This window comes from Haliotis rufescens, unplaced genomic scaffold (genome assembly GCF_023055435.1).
Source record: "Haliotis rufescens isolate VD_foot unplaced genomic scaffold, xgHalRufe1.0.p SCAF_6, whole genome shotgun sequence".
Lineage (NCBI taxonomy): Eukaryota > Metazoa > Mollusca > Gastropoda > Lepetellida > Haliotidae > Haliotis > Haliotis rufescens.
Window position 1 is genome coordinate 46,649,048 of NW_025964334.1, and position 16,371 is coordinate 46,665,418.

Genomic DNA, 16,371 nt, shown 5'->3' on the forward strand with positions numbered 1-16,371 from the left:
CTCCACACCACTGAGATCATGGGTCACTCCCACGACCCACTACCGTTCGAGTTTGAGGTTGATGCCTTTAAGGCTAGACTGATGGAGAGAGCGAGGACAGAAACGACCCCTATACCCACTATCTACGGAGAGGAGATATCCAGACTAAGCCGACATCGTCTCAGATGACCTCCTGAAGCAGATACCAACCCTGAAGTCTCTCACCACTATCCTCTACCGCCAGAGACACAAGACCTTGCCCCGCCTTCCTGACAGCAGACCCCAGATCCAGCTGGAGGAGAAGTACTCCCAGACTGAGGGAGGCGACCAGTTCCTACACCGTGTTAGTGACGACATCCTCATCTTCACTACAGACAAGAACATTGAACATTTGTGTACTGCAGACATTGTATTTTCTGATGGTACATTTTATGCCTGTCCCAAGTTGTTTGATCAGATTTATTGTTTACATGCTGAGGTGTTTGGCCATATGTTTCCATTAGTTTACTGTTTGTTGTCCAATCGAACAAAAGAGTGTTATGTCAACATGTTTCAGTACCTATGCGATTTTGCTAGTAGAGGAGGTCTAGAGTTTGCCCCACTTACAATTCAGTTGGACTTTGAACGTGCAGCTCACAATGCCGTGACTGATTTATTTCCTGGGACATTAGTTAGAGGGTGTTTCTTTCACTTCACCCAATGTATCTGGAGGAGGGTGCAGAAAGAAGGTCTGATGATGGACTACAAGGAAGATGAGGAGGTGAAGAAGCTGGTGAGAAGAACTGCTGTCCTCCCTCTAGTACCTCGTGCCAAAATTGATGATGTGTGGCTTGATGCCATTGCTGACTCTTCTTCTTGCCCTAAAGTGACTGCCTTCACGGACTACGTGACAACCAGTTGGGTTCAAGGAGGGGGCCTTCATGCCAGAGATTTGGAACCATTTCGAAAACCAAGGCCACCGTACCAACAATCACCTGGAAGGGTGGCACAACAAGATAAAGAAACTTGCCAAGAAGTGCCACCCGAACATCTACGAGGTAGTGAAGCTATTTCAGCGAGAGCAGTCACTCAAAGAGGTTGCAGTCCTGAGACTCTCTCACCAGTGGTCAGAACCTTCACGAATAAAGAAGTACAAGGCAATCGACGCACGGATTGCGTCCCTCAAGATCCAGCTCCTGAACCAACACCTGAGTGAGATGGAATATGCTGACCACGTGGGCGACCTCCTTCATCTGCAGTAATGTCATTAAATCCATTATGATATTCATATGCTATTCATATTCATCAATGTAAAGTTTTGATGAATATGTTATCCTTGTTGAATAAAAAATGAGAAAACAAGACTTGTTTTGTTATATACGGTAACCTGTTAGAATCACAAAGCATGTTTTGACAGTATAGCCGGGAGAGCCACATTATACAATCACGCAACCATATCCATTGCCGCGAGAGCCACATCAATTTGGGCTATCTATTTTCGAAATGTGGCTTTGTCTACTCTACAGTATAAACATTGCCTCCTACTTGTATACATAGTTGTCAACCACACTCTGTATATCACTTGCTTGATAACGGTGTTAGAACCTACACCGAAACGGCGCTCTTAATTGTAATAAAAAAGAAGTTGTTCATCCATAAATTATTATCTCTCCTTAATTCTGCTCCCGTTTATGTTGGTAAAACTAATCGCGCTCCTAATTACCTAACACCTGTCCCGAGGTGATGACCTCACGCCGTCCCGTGCATTCTCACAGGTGCAAATGTCACCGAGTTGGGGGTGGTCTCAAAATATTGCTGTTATTGTACTTAATTGACATGTGCGCTGATGGAGTAGCAATTTTGGATATGTACTGCATTATATTTGCTTGGAAACATGATGGAATAGTTAAGAGCTATGAAACGGGATGAGTATTGGAAGGTTGCGGTTTTGGAATCTAGAAGTATTTTGTTGTTCTACAGATGATTTCTTGAGGTAGCATTTATCTCCGCTGATGACGTGCATGAGTCTGTACTTTTGAATGTTGTGTTATGTCTTGCCACGAACCCTTTACACTTAGCCAAGATGGACACAACAGGGTTGAGCTCACAGTGTCTGACTGGCGTACGTAAGGCAACGTGACCGTGTTGTGCCGCCAGCACATATGTCCTCTACTTTATAGGGTTCTTTATTCAGCCGAATATTCTCCATGAGTAGAACTTTCGTTTCAGATGGTCTGAAGTCGACAATGTCATATATTCCGGTATGGTCGCCTTCAGACTACTCATGGTTTGGGCGACAGTATCTGATTCCCGGACGTTATATTAACTGGCGTTGTCCATGACAATGACACTGACGTTGTCTTAATGGGCTGTAGCTGAAGCTCCAACCAGTCTATGAACACATCACCTCCAATAATTTTCTTTTCTTTTTCTTCTCGAAGACTAGCCCACATCCATCAATAAGCCCCACATCATGGGTTGCAGCTTGCAAAACAATGACACGATTACCTTTACCTGGTGGTCTATGGGTGGTTTTTGTCCATCTGCCGATAGCCACATGTAGTCAGTGGAATGATTCATCAAGGTGAATTATCTGGACGCCCTGGCTGTGATAGTTATGAATGATTCGGAGATAATGTGACCTCATAGACTGGATGGAATATTTTCCCCTGAAAAGTGCTCGGTCATCGCCTCGCGCAGTTTATCGAAATCCCATCTCTTGGAGAGCAATAGTTAGTGCAGTAAACATTAATTGTAACTTTAATTCATCCCAAAGTCTACTACAAGGCAGCATTACCTTCTGCTCATAAAGCATGTACCCTATAGATACGCTTAATCACCCTGTATCAAAGCTGTCGAATATCCTTTTACGTCCCAATTTTGTTTTTGAGACCACCCCTATACCTGTTTTGTTTTCTTTATCATACCGTAGACTTGATGGTATGAATTGAAAACCCAGTAGCTTGGGCAGTTCAGTAATTCACCCTATCTAAATTAATAAACGTTTTCCCTCTATCTCTCTAAAGTGTAAAGAACTTGCATACATTTCCCGACACAGACTTCATGTCGTGTACCATGGTTATGGCTATGCAAGTGTAATGTAACACGCATCATGGGAGGAATGTTAACAAAACAAACGCAGCGTCATTTTGTCATTTTAGAAGATGCACATCTAGAATTTTCTCAAAATGATTTTTGTGTGTGGATTAGATGTTTTATGAAGACTACATTATTGTCATTATCACGGAGTCACGTGTGTATATTGCTATGGTACGTTTCAGACTGTCGTCATTGGACTTGCAAACGTCCTGTTTTCGTTCGAATTTGTCTTCTGTAAACTTGTCCATAGGACTCCTTGTGACTGAGATACTTCAAAGCACAGGTAGGTCGATCGGTAGTTAATCCATATTTCAATAACAACAGTCTGTACAAAAATATATCCTTTTTTTTTACAGGCAAAAAGCAGTTTTCTAGCATTTCCGACAGTACTTTAGTTATTCTGTCTGGGTTGCACAACATGTGTTACGCAACCCACATCACAATTCTGTCTGTCAAGGGAGGAAACTCTAGCTACATTAACGTCAGCCGTCCCGATACAGTTACTCGCTCTCCATCTCGTACACAAACGTGTCTGCGCATCTCTGACACGTCTTGATGTATACCTCTAAGGTCGTCTCTATTTCTTAGTGTTTTGTGCTGTTTTTTAATATCCTCTCTTTTGCTCGCCTGAATACATATACCGCTCTCTGGAAAAAGAACTGAGCGAATTTCATGTTTCATAAAAAAATCCCATTTCAATTTGTTCTTGTCAGCTCTGTCCGTGTTGTAAGCCCTTAAGGCCAATACAGTCGCCGCTGCACTTCGAGTGGAGCACAGTAATGAAGTTTGGGTTCACGAGCACACGTGTATGCACTTGTGGTAAATGTTCAAAATTCATGACTAGTTTAGAACCTTTTGGATCAAGATGCTCGATATGAGCCATTTGTGTACATTAATACACACCTTTTCTTAATTCTGTATTAACATATTTTGATTTACTTTTATCAATTTTTCTTCCTTCTCTGAATCTAAGCATGGATATGAGAAACACAATAATATACGTGTAGATGGCGTGATGAACATGTACTTGTATGCAGCTTTTAATAACTATTAAACAATAGAACCTGGACGGAAGCATCAATTTGGCGCCAGAATAAATGTGTTGTATGTTGAAACACAATCTTTGTGTTCCGTGTGAAGAACTATTGTTTACAAACGCCGAGCTAAAAACTGCTGCAATCAAGTGCATCAATATCATGTGTTGTGTCACGTGACTATATAAGCCGGTGAGTGTTGCCGATTGAAAATAAATAGGGTCCAAGTATACAAGACATTTCACAAAAGAAAAGATAATAACCATTTTGAATAAATTGACAACGTATCATGTATTTCCCATAAGCCCTCATGGACCTTTGACAATGACGACAACAGCAGCTGAATATTTTAACCACGATACTTCAACAGGACTTTGTTAATTAAAATCCCGATAACCCATCCTGTCAGAACATATCTTGAGTAAATAGACACACAGAAAACATAATGTATTTATCTTGAGTGAGCACATGTACAAATCCAATCCTTATTGCACTGTAGATATCAAAAAGTTAATGTCCAATGTATAAACGCATTGTACTACTTCACAAAGTATTATATCAGATCACAGCTGTGCAAAATATCCTTTCATAATCCACATTAAACGGGAGGGAACTCGCGTGTGCTTTAAGTATAGATATAACAATCTGCAAAACGTTAGTACATATTACTCTAGATGAAAAGCGGTTTTAGCGCCACAACCCTTGTGAGTCTGTGCTACTGTCACGGAGGTAGTGTCTTGTCAGGTCGCTGTAGGGGAAACATCGCCTGGTTAAGCTGACTTATAAGAACAGGTTTATGCTCGAAAGGGTATCACTGTTGGCGAGATTTATTAGTCTGTATCCCCTGATACGGATGTCACCGTCGTCACCCACGGCGGTGTCGAGCTGCACCACGTGACCCGATTTATTAATGTCACGCCTCACATATCCTTCAACTGACGCCTCAATATTTTACCACTCGGGGTCTTTGGTATACTGTCAACCATTGTCACACCGCCCCTCAGTTGTTTGTAGGATGTCGCATTTTCTAAAAATTAAACAGAAGAATCTGTTAATGTATGTCAGAATATACATGGCTGTCTTCATGATCACAAGTATATCGACGTCATATGCATGCATCGTTTGCGATAAACATTATCACTACAAAATCTGAAAAAGATATATTTATGAATGCTTTCTCTGACGAAAAGTCGCCAGTGAACACATTTCTCGCCTGCACACCTTTAACAAACTCCATTATGTCTTGTGGGGAAAGGGTCTGCCCGGGTTGAAGAACGACGAAGGCCTTGGGTAGCTCGCCGGCCTCTTCGTCCGGAATTCCCATTACCGCGGCGTCCTTGACCCCGGGATGGGCGAGTAGAAGTGACTCCAGCTCAGCAGGGGGCACCTGCATGCAAGAAGTGAGTGAGTGAATGTTGTGTAACAAACGCAGTATTTTAAATAATGAGCAACGATCCACGGTATTGGGCCCGCTGACATGCAATCAACCTGACGTAGCCTGGCAACCCGATCCGCTTTAGCTCTCCCATGGGTGACCTTTTGTTTGTGTGTTTGTTTGTTGTTTGACGTCGCTATCAGTAATATTCCAGCTAAATGACGGCGGTCCGTAAATAATCGAGTTTAGAACTTCATTGCATTGATGCATTCATACTAAATTCTACGATAACTGAACATGAAATTACATCATCAATAAATAAGTTAAAAAAAGGAAAATCCGCCGGGCCCGATCAAGTGCTGATAGAAATGCTTAAATGTTCCCAATTGGATATTATGCCATTTCTTCATAAATGTTTCAACAAACTCTTTGATAATCAAATATTTCCAAACAGTTGGTCTTGTTCAGAAATAGTCCCTCTACATAAAAAAGGCGATCCGAGAAACCCTGACTACTACAGGGGGGGTCTCATTAATGAGTGTTCTGGGGAAAATTTTACCTCTGTTTTGAATAACAGGCTTACTAACTGGGCGAATATGAGAGATAAGATACCGGAAGTTCAAGCTGGTTTTAGAAAAAAATTATTCGACCATAGATCATATTTTTACATTATATGCTGCAATTCAAAAATGTCTAACACGTCGTAAACACAAGGTTTACGTTGCTTTTATTGTTTTTAAAAAGGCATTTGATACAGTTGATCGTTATAAATTATGGTGTTGTTTAAGAAAAGCTGGTCTACAAGGGAAGATGTTTAATATACTACAATCAATGTATTCAAATATCAAGTCATGTGTACGTAGTGATTATGGTGTTACTGATTTTATCGATTGCCCATCTGGTTTACGTCAGGGATGTATACTGAGTCCTCTGTTATTTTCGTTTTTCATTAGCGAATTATATTATGAAATCTCAAGTAACGGCAAGCATGGTATACAGATGTATCCTGACATCCTTGAACTTCTTATGCTCCTTTTTTCCGATGATGTTATTTTACTATCTGACACTGTTATTGGTCTACAGAATCAGTTGAATGTATTAGATAAATATACTAAGGAATGGAATTTATCTGTAAATTTAGATAAGACAGAAATTATAGTATTCAGTAAAGGGGGTCCTTTAAATTTTAGGGAAAGATGGTACTTAAATGGACAACAAATTAATGTAGTTAATGGTTATAAGTATCTCGGCATAATGTTTAATTCAACACTAAATATGAACAAATGTGTTTCTGACTTATCACTGCGAGGGAAACGAGCTTTACGTAATATAATGTCTGTTTCACATAAACTTGGAGTTATTACTCCAAAAGTATTTTTCAAATTATTTGATACTCAAATACAGCCAATTTTATTGTATGGATCTGAAGTGTGGGGTTACCGATGATATGAATGTTTAGAAAGAATTCACCTACTGGCATGTAAAAAGTTTCTTCGCGTTGGAATAGCAACACCAAATAATATGATATATGGAGAATGTGGAAGATACCCACTTTACATTAATTCACAAATAAAGTGTTTAAAATATTGGTTTAATATCATCCGTATGCCAGAACATCGGCTTCCGAAAAAAGCTTATAACATGCTCTTTCATTTAGATAGTATCGGTAAGGTTACATGGGTATCGCATATTAGGACACTATTATTCTCACATGGATATGGGTATATATGGCTTAACCAATCTGTTGGTGATCAACATTTATTTCTAAATGATTTTCGTGAAATAGCAATAAATATGTTCTATCAAGGGTGGCAATGCAACTTGGAAAACAGTTCACGTTATGATTTGTACAGAACATTTAAGACTCTATTAGAACCAGAAAAATATCTATCAGTTTTAACAAATAGTCACCTAAGAAATGGATATATTAAATACAGACTTGGCTTGTCAAAACTTATGATTAACTATTGACGGAATATATCACTTGAAAGAATACAAAGAATTTGTCCATTCTGTAACTCTGCAATAGAAGACGAAATACATTTTACCTTTGAATGTCCTTATTATGCAGAATTACGTACTAAATATATACCAGAATGTTTCTTATCTAAGACGAGTAGAATAGCGTTAGTTTCTATTTTGTCATCGAATGATGCCGATGTAATGTTTAAACTGTCTTTATTTGTAAAACATGGGTTGGAACTACGAAATAACATGTTGAGTGGAAATTCATAATTTTAATTACCCTACCCTAGAAAGTCCTCATGATTATCACCGATTGTTGAATGAATGTTATATTTATATAATTTTTGTTGTATCTCCCAATCTGTAAATTCTCACTCACTGTATTTATCTGAACTTGTATATGGGCCGATGGCCTTTGATACAATAAACGTCTTTGACTTTGACTTTGACCAGATAATCCAGTGATTGACATCATGAGGATCGATCCACGCAATTGGGATACGATGATATGCATCAACCAAGTCAGCCATCCTGACTACCCGATCCCGTTAGTCGCTTCATACGACAAGCATAGTCACCTCTTACGGCATGCATAGGTTGCTGGAGACCTATCCTCTACCCGTTTGTCCGTGGTTTTATTATAACCCGGAACCCAAAGGTCAGTTAGATGGTTATCTGCAGAACGTTGTTGTATCTACCAACAAGGTATGCTCCGAATTATTTTAAATATAGAGCCAGATCTAAAAAAGATTTGTCATGATTGAGTGACGTGTGTATAACACCGTTTTGAACAGTATTTCAAGTACTGTGCTTGTGATGTGGGAGGAAGGCACCACGTGACGTTTGCTACTTTGATGAAACCAATAATAATCATAATCATTGGTGGAATTTTGGGTTAGAGTCTACGATCAGCAGCGGATCCTGGCACGGCCAAGGCACTCAATTATGTACGGCGAATTGCTGCCCCTTGGACCATCGCGCGTCCTCACCACAAGCCTGGATCTCTGAGTAGGCTGCGCTTGCGCTACCCAGGCAACCAGCCTGTCTCACCACTGGGAATGGTACAAGTCACTGTTGCAGAACCCGAACTACCATGACATATTTACTTGATTCATTGTTTCTGTGAGTCACCTGAAATCCTTTGTACTTGATGAGCTCCTTCATACGATCAGTGACTGTCAGTCTCCCATCCTCGTCAAAGTGACCAATATCGCCTGGGGAGGATAACAAAGGCTGATATATCTGACTATGTACTGACCCACTGACACATTGACAGATAAACTGACAGCTCACATGGCAGTGAAGAATAAACTACAGCAGATTACGATATATTATACAAAACACATTGTTTTCACATGACGTCTTCAGTGATTTGACTTGATCTATTTGGATATTAAAGGATAATATTAACCAATTTAAAAACAACAACCGAAATCCAATTAAATTCGTAATTTGAATGCCATGTTTAAATCTGTGTTCCACTACATAGCCACGTAACCTGCCAAAGTTTCAGCTCTCTGGGCCTTGTGATTTCTGAAAAGACGATTCTGAAATATGTTCTCAAATTGAATAAATTAATATATGTTGTAGTTTTAATAAAGACATGTTTTCTTTTAACTCAGCGAATCACTGTCATAGAACTGGTCCCACATATTCTTAAAAACGTTCACCTGCGTGGTACTTTTGGGTTGTAAAGAGACGATTCTTAAATATTTCAAGCAGTCTGAAGGAAAATTGAGAAACATACACACACATACACGACTTATGAGCTACCGACATGAGATATCCCATTGTCACACGTCATGGCAATGTAGTCGGTTCCTGTACCCTGTAGAAATGTCTTCGTTAAGAAGTATCGCAATCTGAATTCATTTTGCTCAACAAATAGGAATCGATATCACACACTTTGCACGCATTTTGTCACACAACGCATAAGGGATCATCGGGATTTATCTTAAAATATAATTTAGATTTCCCAACTGTTACATCAGAATGACATAATACAGAAGGGGTCTCCTACCTGTGTTTTGCCGTTTAACGCCGCACTCAGCAACATTCCGTAGAGGGGAATGTCCGAGTTACGAGGATATTCCCCTACTTAAAACTCATCCCTACTTTTACAAAATATTCTGTAGTTGAAAATATTTGAAAAATTCAAATGCTGCTTCAAGATAATGTACAGTTGACAAGCAACTCTCCATTCCTGAAAAATAATGGCGCGTTCAAACAATAGAATGACGTCACAGATGTGTTTTAAAGCTATATAACGGCGGCCTGTAAATAATCGAGTGTGGACCAGGCAATCCAGTGAGCGATATTGCGAGGGATCCACGCTTTAGGATAGGAGGACACGCAAGTGGTCGAGCCTGACCATGCACCCTGACCATGCACCCGATCCATTTGGTCCCCTCGCACGACCAGCATAGGTTCCTGGGGTTAGAACCCGGAACCCCCCTGGGTTTCCTACCTGTGTGTAGCCAGGTGTTCTTTATCATGTCATCCGTGGCTTGCTGGTTGTCAAGGTAACCAAGCATGACTTGGGGCCCTCGGGTAAGTATTTCTCCAGTCTCTCCCCGGCACAAGTCGTCCCCGTTAGCGACGTCAACAACCTACATCAATCACATATCATGAATTACACGTGTCAAGCATGGTTTTAAACGATGTATGGAGACAAGGGACCTCGAGTTAACGAACTTCTCTACACTGTTCTTTCTTCACAGAGTCATGGCAGCTTGGTTCCTCATGCCGCTGTCAGCCAAAAATGTAGGCACTTTTTTATGATCATGAAGATGACTGAGTGTGCATGGTTTTACGCCGCTTTTAGCAATATTCCAGCAATATAACGGCGGGGGACACCGGAAATGGGCTTCACACATTGTACCCATGTCGGGATTCGAGCCCGGGTACGGTGTGACGAGCGAACGCTTTAACCACTAGGCTACCCGACCGCAGATGAGGTGTGTCGTCTCAGATATTATATACCAGAAAGGTTTATTAAAATTTGAGTGGACCCCAGGTGGCTCAGCTGCCCATGGCGCCGCATTTTAGAGGGGAGAGTTGCGTCCCTTAGGCGTACACGGATTTTATTATCGTGGTTTGGAATCTCAGGTTAGCCCTGGTTGAGAAGATCTTTGGATTGTCAGCATCTTACCCATGCTCGTGTGTTTCATCGATGTCGTAACGTATAAGACCGGTATTACTTCAGGCTTTCCTCCCAGGTTAAGATATAGAGGATTCGTCACGAGTGTTTTTTAATATGGGAAATATCAACCGAGTCTTAGTTAATCAGTATTTGCCGAGCCTTTGGCGAGGCAAATACCGATTAACGGGACGAGGTTGATATTTCCCATATTAAAAAACACGAGTGATGAATTCTATTTATCATTTTCACATTTTTGCTTCCAAATTAAGGAATAATTGCATTAAACATTAACATCAGCAACTTGTCGAAATCTTACGTATAGATCGTGCGTAGTGATACATGTGTTCCATAGCCATGTAAACCAAAATAAACAATTCGCTGAGAAAAAAAGTTCCTCGGATTATTTTAAACAAAATACTTGAACAGACATTTGCAGAATAATTGAAACTTTAATAACGGTAACAACAACGATTCTGTGTAATCTGATTATATCTCTGGTGTAACTTCACTTATAATATATAGTTTCAAATCAAACCGCTCCCTCTTCCGGTTATCTAATTTGCATATCTAATTTGCATACTTATGTCATTGGGGCATGACATACATGTTTTTATGTCATAAGCTTATGTCATGAATAAATGCTTAAGTTAAATGATAAAACATGCCGCGATATAACTGAACACCCCAATGAAAACTACTAATATAATTAGTAACAGCGGTCAGAAGGTTAGTAAACAGCGACGTTACTATCCTGGAGGGTATCACATTTCAGTGTCGTCGCCAAGATCTGATAAATTAGCTCTCTTCCGCTTTGGTCAGTGTCACGCTCGCCATTTTGAGAAAACAAGGAGACAAATAAGCTGGTTACAAATTGTCAATTTATCGTCTATCGAACTCTAGGTAATACATTTAAGTTCTTTATATATATTAAATGCCGATGCAATGTATGCATTTTTGCTATACCATCTTAAACATCCTTTCAACCTTGATATTATAAGTTCTTTTATGTTTCGTTAGGTATGTAGGTTTAACTTTTTTACTTCCTTGCTGTGTGTTCATGTCCTCTGTGTGTAGCACACTTCACTAAATTGCCCTTGAAAGTACTACTACACATGTTCCATGTTAAAACTCCCCAGTTCTAAACTACGGATTCCACTCTTCACCCGATGTTGAAAGATTTCATGACGTATTTTGTAAAACTATTTTGAATCTTAGCAGATTTACACGTAACATTGTTGCTCGTTGAGAGCTTGGTCGATACTCTCTTCAAGTAAACCGTTTTGTTAAAATCATTAAGTTTTGGATACGGTTGTTATACCAAGAAGAGAACGGTATTCTAAAACATGGGTATAATTACCAATTATCTTTGGCAAATAAAAATATCAAATCATGGGCCCTAGATGTGAAAATGCTTCTTTACAACTATGGTTTTGGAACTGTTTGGGAGGCTCAGAATATTGGAAATGTAAATCAGTTTTTGGCTTCATTTAAACAAAGATGTATCGATATTGATCAACAAAAGTGGTTGTCAAATCTTCAAAACTCTCCAAGCTAGATCTGTACAGATCATTGAAATCTCATATTGTATTTGAAAATTATTTATACGATGTTAATATAAAAGCTTATCGTATTGCACTTTGTTCACTTAGGTGCTCCAGCCATCAGTTGATGATTGAGGCAGGCAGAAAGCTGGGAATGGCGAGACATAAACGTCTCTGTCCTTTTTGTGTTATTCCCACCGTAGAAACAGAGTTCCATTTTTGTCTTGAATGTAACTTCTATTCGGATTTAAGACAGTCACGTATTCCTAGTTATTATCACCGCTGTCCTACAGATCAAAAGCTTCATAGTTTACTTGTATCTTCTAACACCACAATGTTAAACAGCGTAGGAAAAGTTCTTAACCAATGATTAATATGAACATGTATTAAGAGGAAACCACATGTATTTGGGTTGATACTCACTACATATTCAATAATGGCTTTCAATAATTCAGTCCCCAGTGGTCGGGTGAAAGAGACGCTTTGTAAACAAGAACTGATGCTTCTTGTAGGATTTACTTTTCTGCTCTACTTTTCAAACTTTATTGCTCATATATACACTGTAAACAGAATTTATGTACTTATCTACTGTTACAAACTCTTTTGTAAATAAGTACTGATTCTTTCCAAAGCTTCATTGTTTATTTATGCACTGTAAACAATTTCATATAAAGTAATCGGTTGGGACAAACCCCTGTGGACAAGAAATGATCTTTTTAGTATGATCTGCTGTATTTTTTGACCATTGTTAGTTTTATACTCTGCGCTCCATCGTTACTATGGATACCGATTAATGAACAATGTATAATGGGCCGGTGGCCCCCTTACGAAATAAAGTCATTCATTCATTCTCTCATCACAATTTACGGTAGGATGGGATAGTTACCCTGAGTGATCTACGTCACTTATTTTGAACCAATTTAATGTCGGGTAACTCTAATTAATGTCCCACTATATTTACAAACAGTATAGCTACAAGTAAATGGGTCACATCTTTACGGGTCTTTCGTCGCTTTGAGATATAGATATCATTTGATGATTATGAGTCAGAGTGTTAGGTATATATTGGCTTTGTAACGTTGTTAATGTTATGTTTTCATGAATGACGACATTATGAACTTTATAGTATGTACTCAATGAAGAAGGGAGGGTAGTTAAGTTTGCCAGTGTAAAACAAGATCTGGTTATTTTATTTACCTGTCAATGACAATTGTAGCAGTGTGAACATAAACATGACTCGAAATCATTATACGTTATTTTTCACCTGAATGGTTTATGTCATTTTATTTTAGTTATTTTTTGCAAATTGTATTTAGCAGCTGTCCTGTTGACAGAGCGCTGAATGACAAACAAACAAACCTCTATTAAAGTGTAGTAAAACGTACTGCAAGCTTAGTAAATATACTATTACAGTTAGTATAATTATGAGACGATTAGTAAATGTCACTTATTTATGAACTAGGATTCACTACTAAAGCCAGGAGTCCTTTGAAAGGTGGATAGTGATCTCTACAAACTAAGAAGCAAATTTTACTAATCTACTACAGGCTACCCACTGGTTTAATTACTAAAAAAACCTCACTATCTGCTTGAATTCTACTGACATATTAGTGTCTGAGTGGACAGTGAAATTCACTAATTGTTTCTGTCAGTGAAATAATTTTCAAAGTGGAGTTAGTTAAACCCAACTCATTCACGAACTCTAATTACTAAACAATCTAAAATCAGATGTTTAGGTCCGATGCGACATGAACCTGCGTGAAGATCTGACAATTCCTAAAATATGATGTCTGGGTTAGTGAACCCTGAAAGTTGGAACCGCCTTTTATCATCCCAAACTGGCTCCCACGGGAGACATCGCTTGGGTGAGATCAAGCGATATCTACATTGTAGTACTTTTTACACTTTGACACTGCCAATTACTGTCTACAACTGTGTTGGATGATAAATAAAATCTCACCCTTGTGTTTTTTAATATTAAATATATCAACACTCGTTGATAAAACTCGTGTTGATATATTTCATATCAAAAGACACTCGGGTGAGATTCTCTATATCTAAATGATAGTTGCGGGGGTTCTTGAGCCAATCAGATGTTGGCTTTCAAAACAATTCGGCTTCATTTCTTTACCACCTCGATTCATAATGTTTGACTTTAACAAAAATAAAATCCCACTTAGAACACACATATTCCAAGGCATGGCGCTCAGAAACGACAGGTGTATGAAATATCCACAATACAATGGTGCAACCTTTACAGATTTTCATTCAGAATTGGCGTTTAATTTAGTTTTCAAGATACAGAAATCAGATATGCTGCTCGGAATGTTTCGATCATTCGAGCATTTAGGGACCTCGGCGCTGATTGACTGAATTGAACGATCATATGGAGGGTTGCCAGATCTTTACGCTGAGGAGTATCGTATCGGAGTAAAGATGGCGGAGCTGGGAAATGTTGTTCAGTAAAGCATCACTGCACGTCGTGTTGGATACCAAGCTACCTCAAGGTTTACTTGCCATACCTTTGCCTCTGTGTTTGGTACAAGCGGTCCGACTGTACCAAGTTTGGCCGGCGCATGATCGATGCAGATCACAGGGGATGTTTCAGTTAGCCCATACGCTGCAAAGAGGTCAGTTATCACCTACTGGTCCATGACCTACATGTGCCACCATTAAGATATAACGGAGTTTACGAGCTTGATTCCGAGGGTCACATAGTTCATCTCGTTAAATTTGGTACACTCTTATCATTTAGCCTGCTGATGACCCAAGTTACACTAGATGTTTTCAGGGAAGCATTACCACAAGATGACCAGATCGAGGTCGAGCTTTGAACACAAACGTTCACCACCAACAATTTGATATTCTAGTTTTAAATACAACAAATAATTGGCTTTGCAGCTGAAGATGATAATATGTCTAATCTCAATACAAGGTTACAATAATTGATACATTTGACGAAGACTGACAGAGAGACATCGAATTGCGGTTGCAATAATTTTATAATGGACGCAAACTGACACAGACATGGACGTGACGCTTTACCTTGACGTACACTGACACAGACATGGATGTAACGCTATACCTTGACGTAGACTGACACAGACATGGATGTAACGCTATACCTTGACGTACACTGACACAGACATGGATGTAACGCTATACCTTGACGTAGACTGACACAGACATTGATGTAACGCTATACCTTGACGTAGACTGACACAGACATGGATGTAACGCTATACCTTGAAGTAGACTGACACAGACATGGATGTGACGCTATACCTTGACGTAGACTGACACAGACATGGATGTAACGCTATACCTTGACGTAGACTGACACAGACATGGATGTAACGCTATACCTTGACGTAGACTGACACAGACATGGATGTGACGCTATACCTTGACGTAGACTGACACAGGCATGGATGTGACGCTATACCTTGACGTAGACTGACACAGACATGAATGTAACGCTATACCTTGACGTAGACTGACACAGACATGGGTGTAACGCTATACCTTGACGTACCTTGACGTATACTGACACAGACATGGGTGTAACGCTATACCTTGACGTAGACTAACACAGACATGGATGTAACGCTATACCAAGACGTACCTTGACGTAGACTGACACAGACATGGACGGAACGCTGTACTTTGACGTAGACTGACACAGACATGGATGTAACGCTATACCTTGACGAGGACTGACACAGACATGGACGTGACGTTTTACCTTGACGTAGACTGACACAGTCATGGATGTAACGCTATACCTTGACGTAGACTGACTAAGACATGAATGTAACGCTATACCTTGACGTAGACTGACACAGACATGAATGTAACGCTATACCTTGACGTAGACTGACACAGACATGGATGTAACGCTATACCTTGACGTAGACTGACACAGGCATGAATGTGACGCTATACCTTGACGTAGACTGACACAGACATGGATGTAACGCTATACCTTGACGTAGACTGACACAGGCATGAATGTGACGCTATACCTTGACGTAGACTGACACAGACATGGATGTAACGCTTTACCTTGACGTAGACTGACAGAGACTCATGGATGTAACGCTATACCTTGTCGTAGACTGACAGAGACTCATGGATGTAACGCTATACCTTGACGTAGACTGACAGAGACTCATGGATGTAACACTATACATTGACGTAGACTGACAGAGACTCATGGATGTAACGCTATACCTTGACGTAGACTGACAGAGACTC

General features: G+C 39.7%; 1 protein-coding gene across 1 annotated transcript in view; it reads right to left on the reverse strand.

The window, feature by feature from the left end:
• Positions 1 to 4,363: 4,363 nt before the first annotated feature.
• The window catches only part of LOC124142896 (4-coumarate--CoA ligase-like), a 21,051-nt gene continuing 9,043 nt past the window's right edge, over positions 4,364 to 16,371 (reverse strand). The window contains exons 8-12 of the mRNA XM_046511590.2: positions 14,637 to 14,734; positions 9,899 to 10,040; positions 8,563 to 8,645; positions 5,313 to 5,478; positions 4,364 to 5,118 (exon numbers count right to left, since the gene is read on the reverse strand). Coding sequence (XP_046367546.2) covers positions 5,012 to 5,118; positions 5,313 to 5,478; positions 8,563 to 8,645; positions 9,899 to 10,040; positions 14,637 to 14,734 — 596 coding nt within the window. The 3' untranslated portion in view covers positions 4,364 to 5,011. The remainder of the gene's footprint in view (positions 5,119 to 5,312; positions 5,479 to 8,562; positions 8,646 to 9,898; positions 10,041 to 14,636; positions 14,735 to 16,371) is intronic.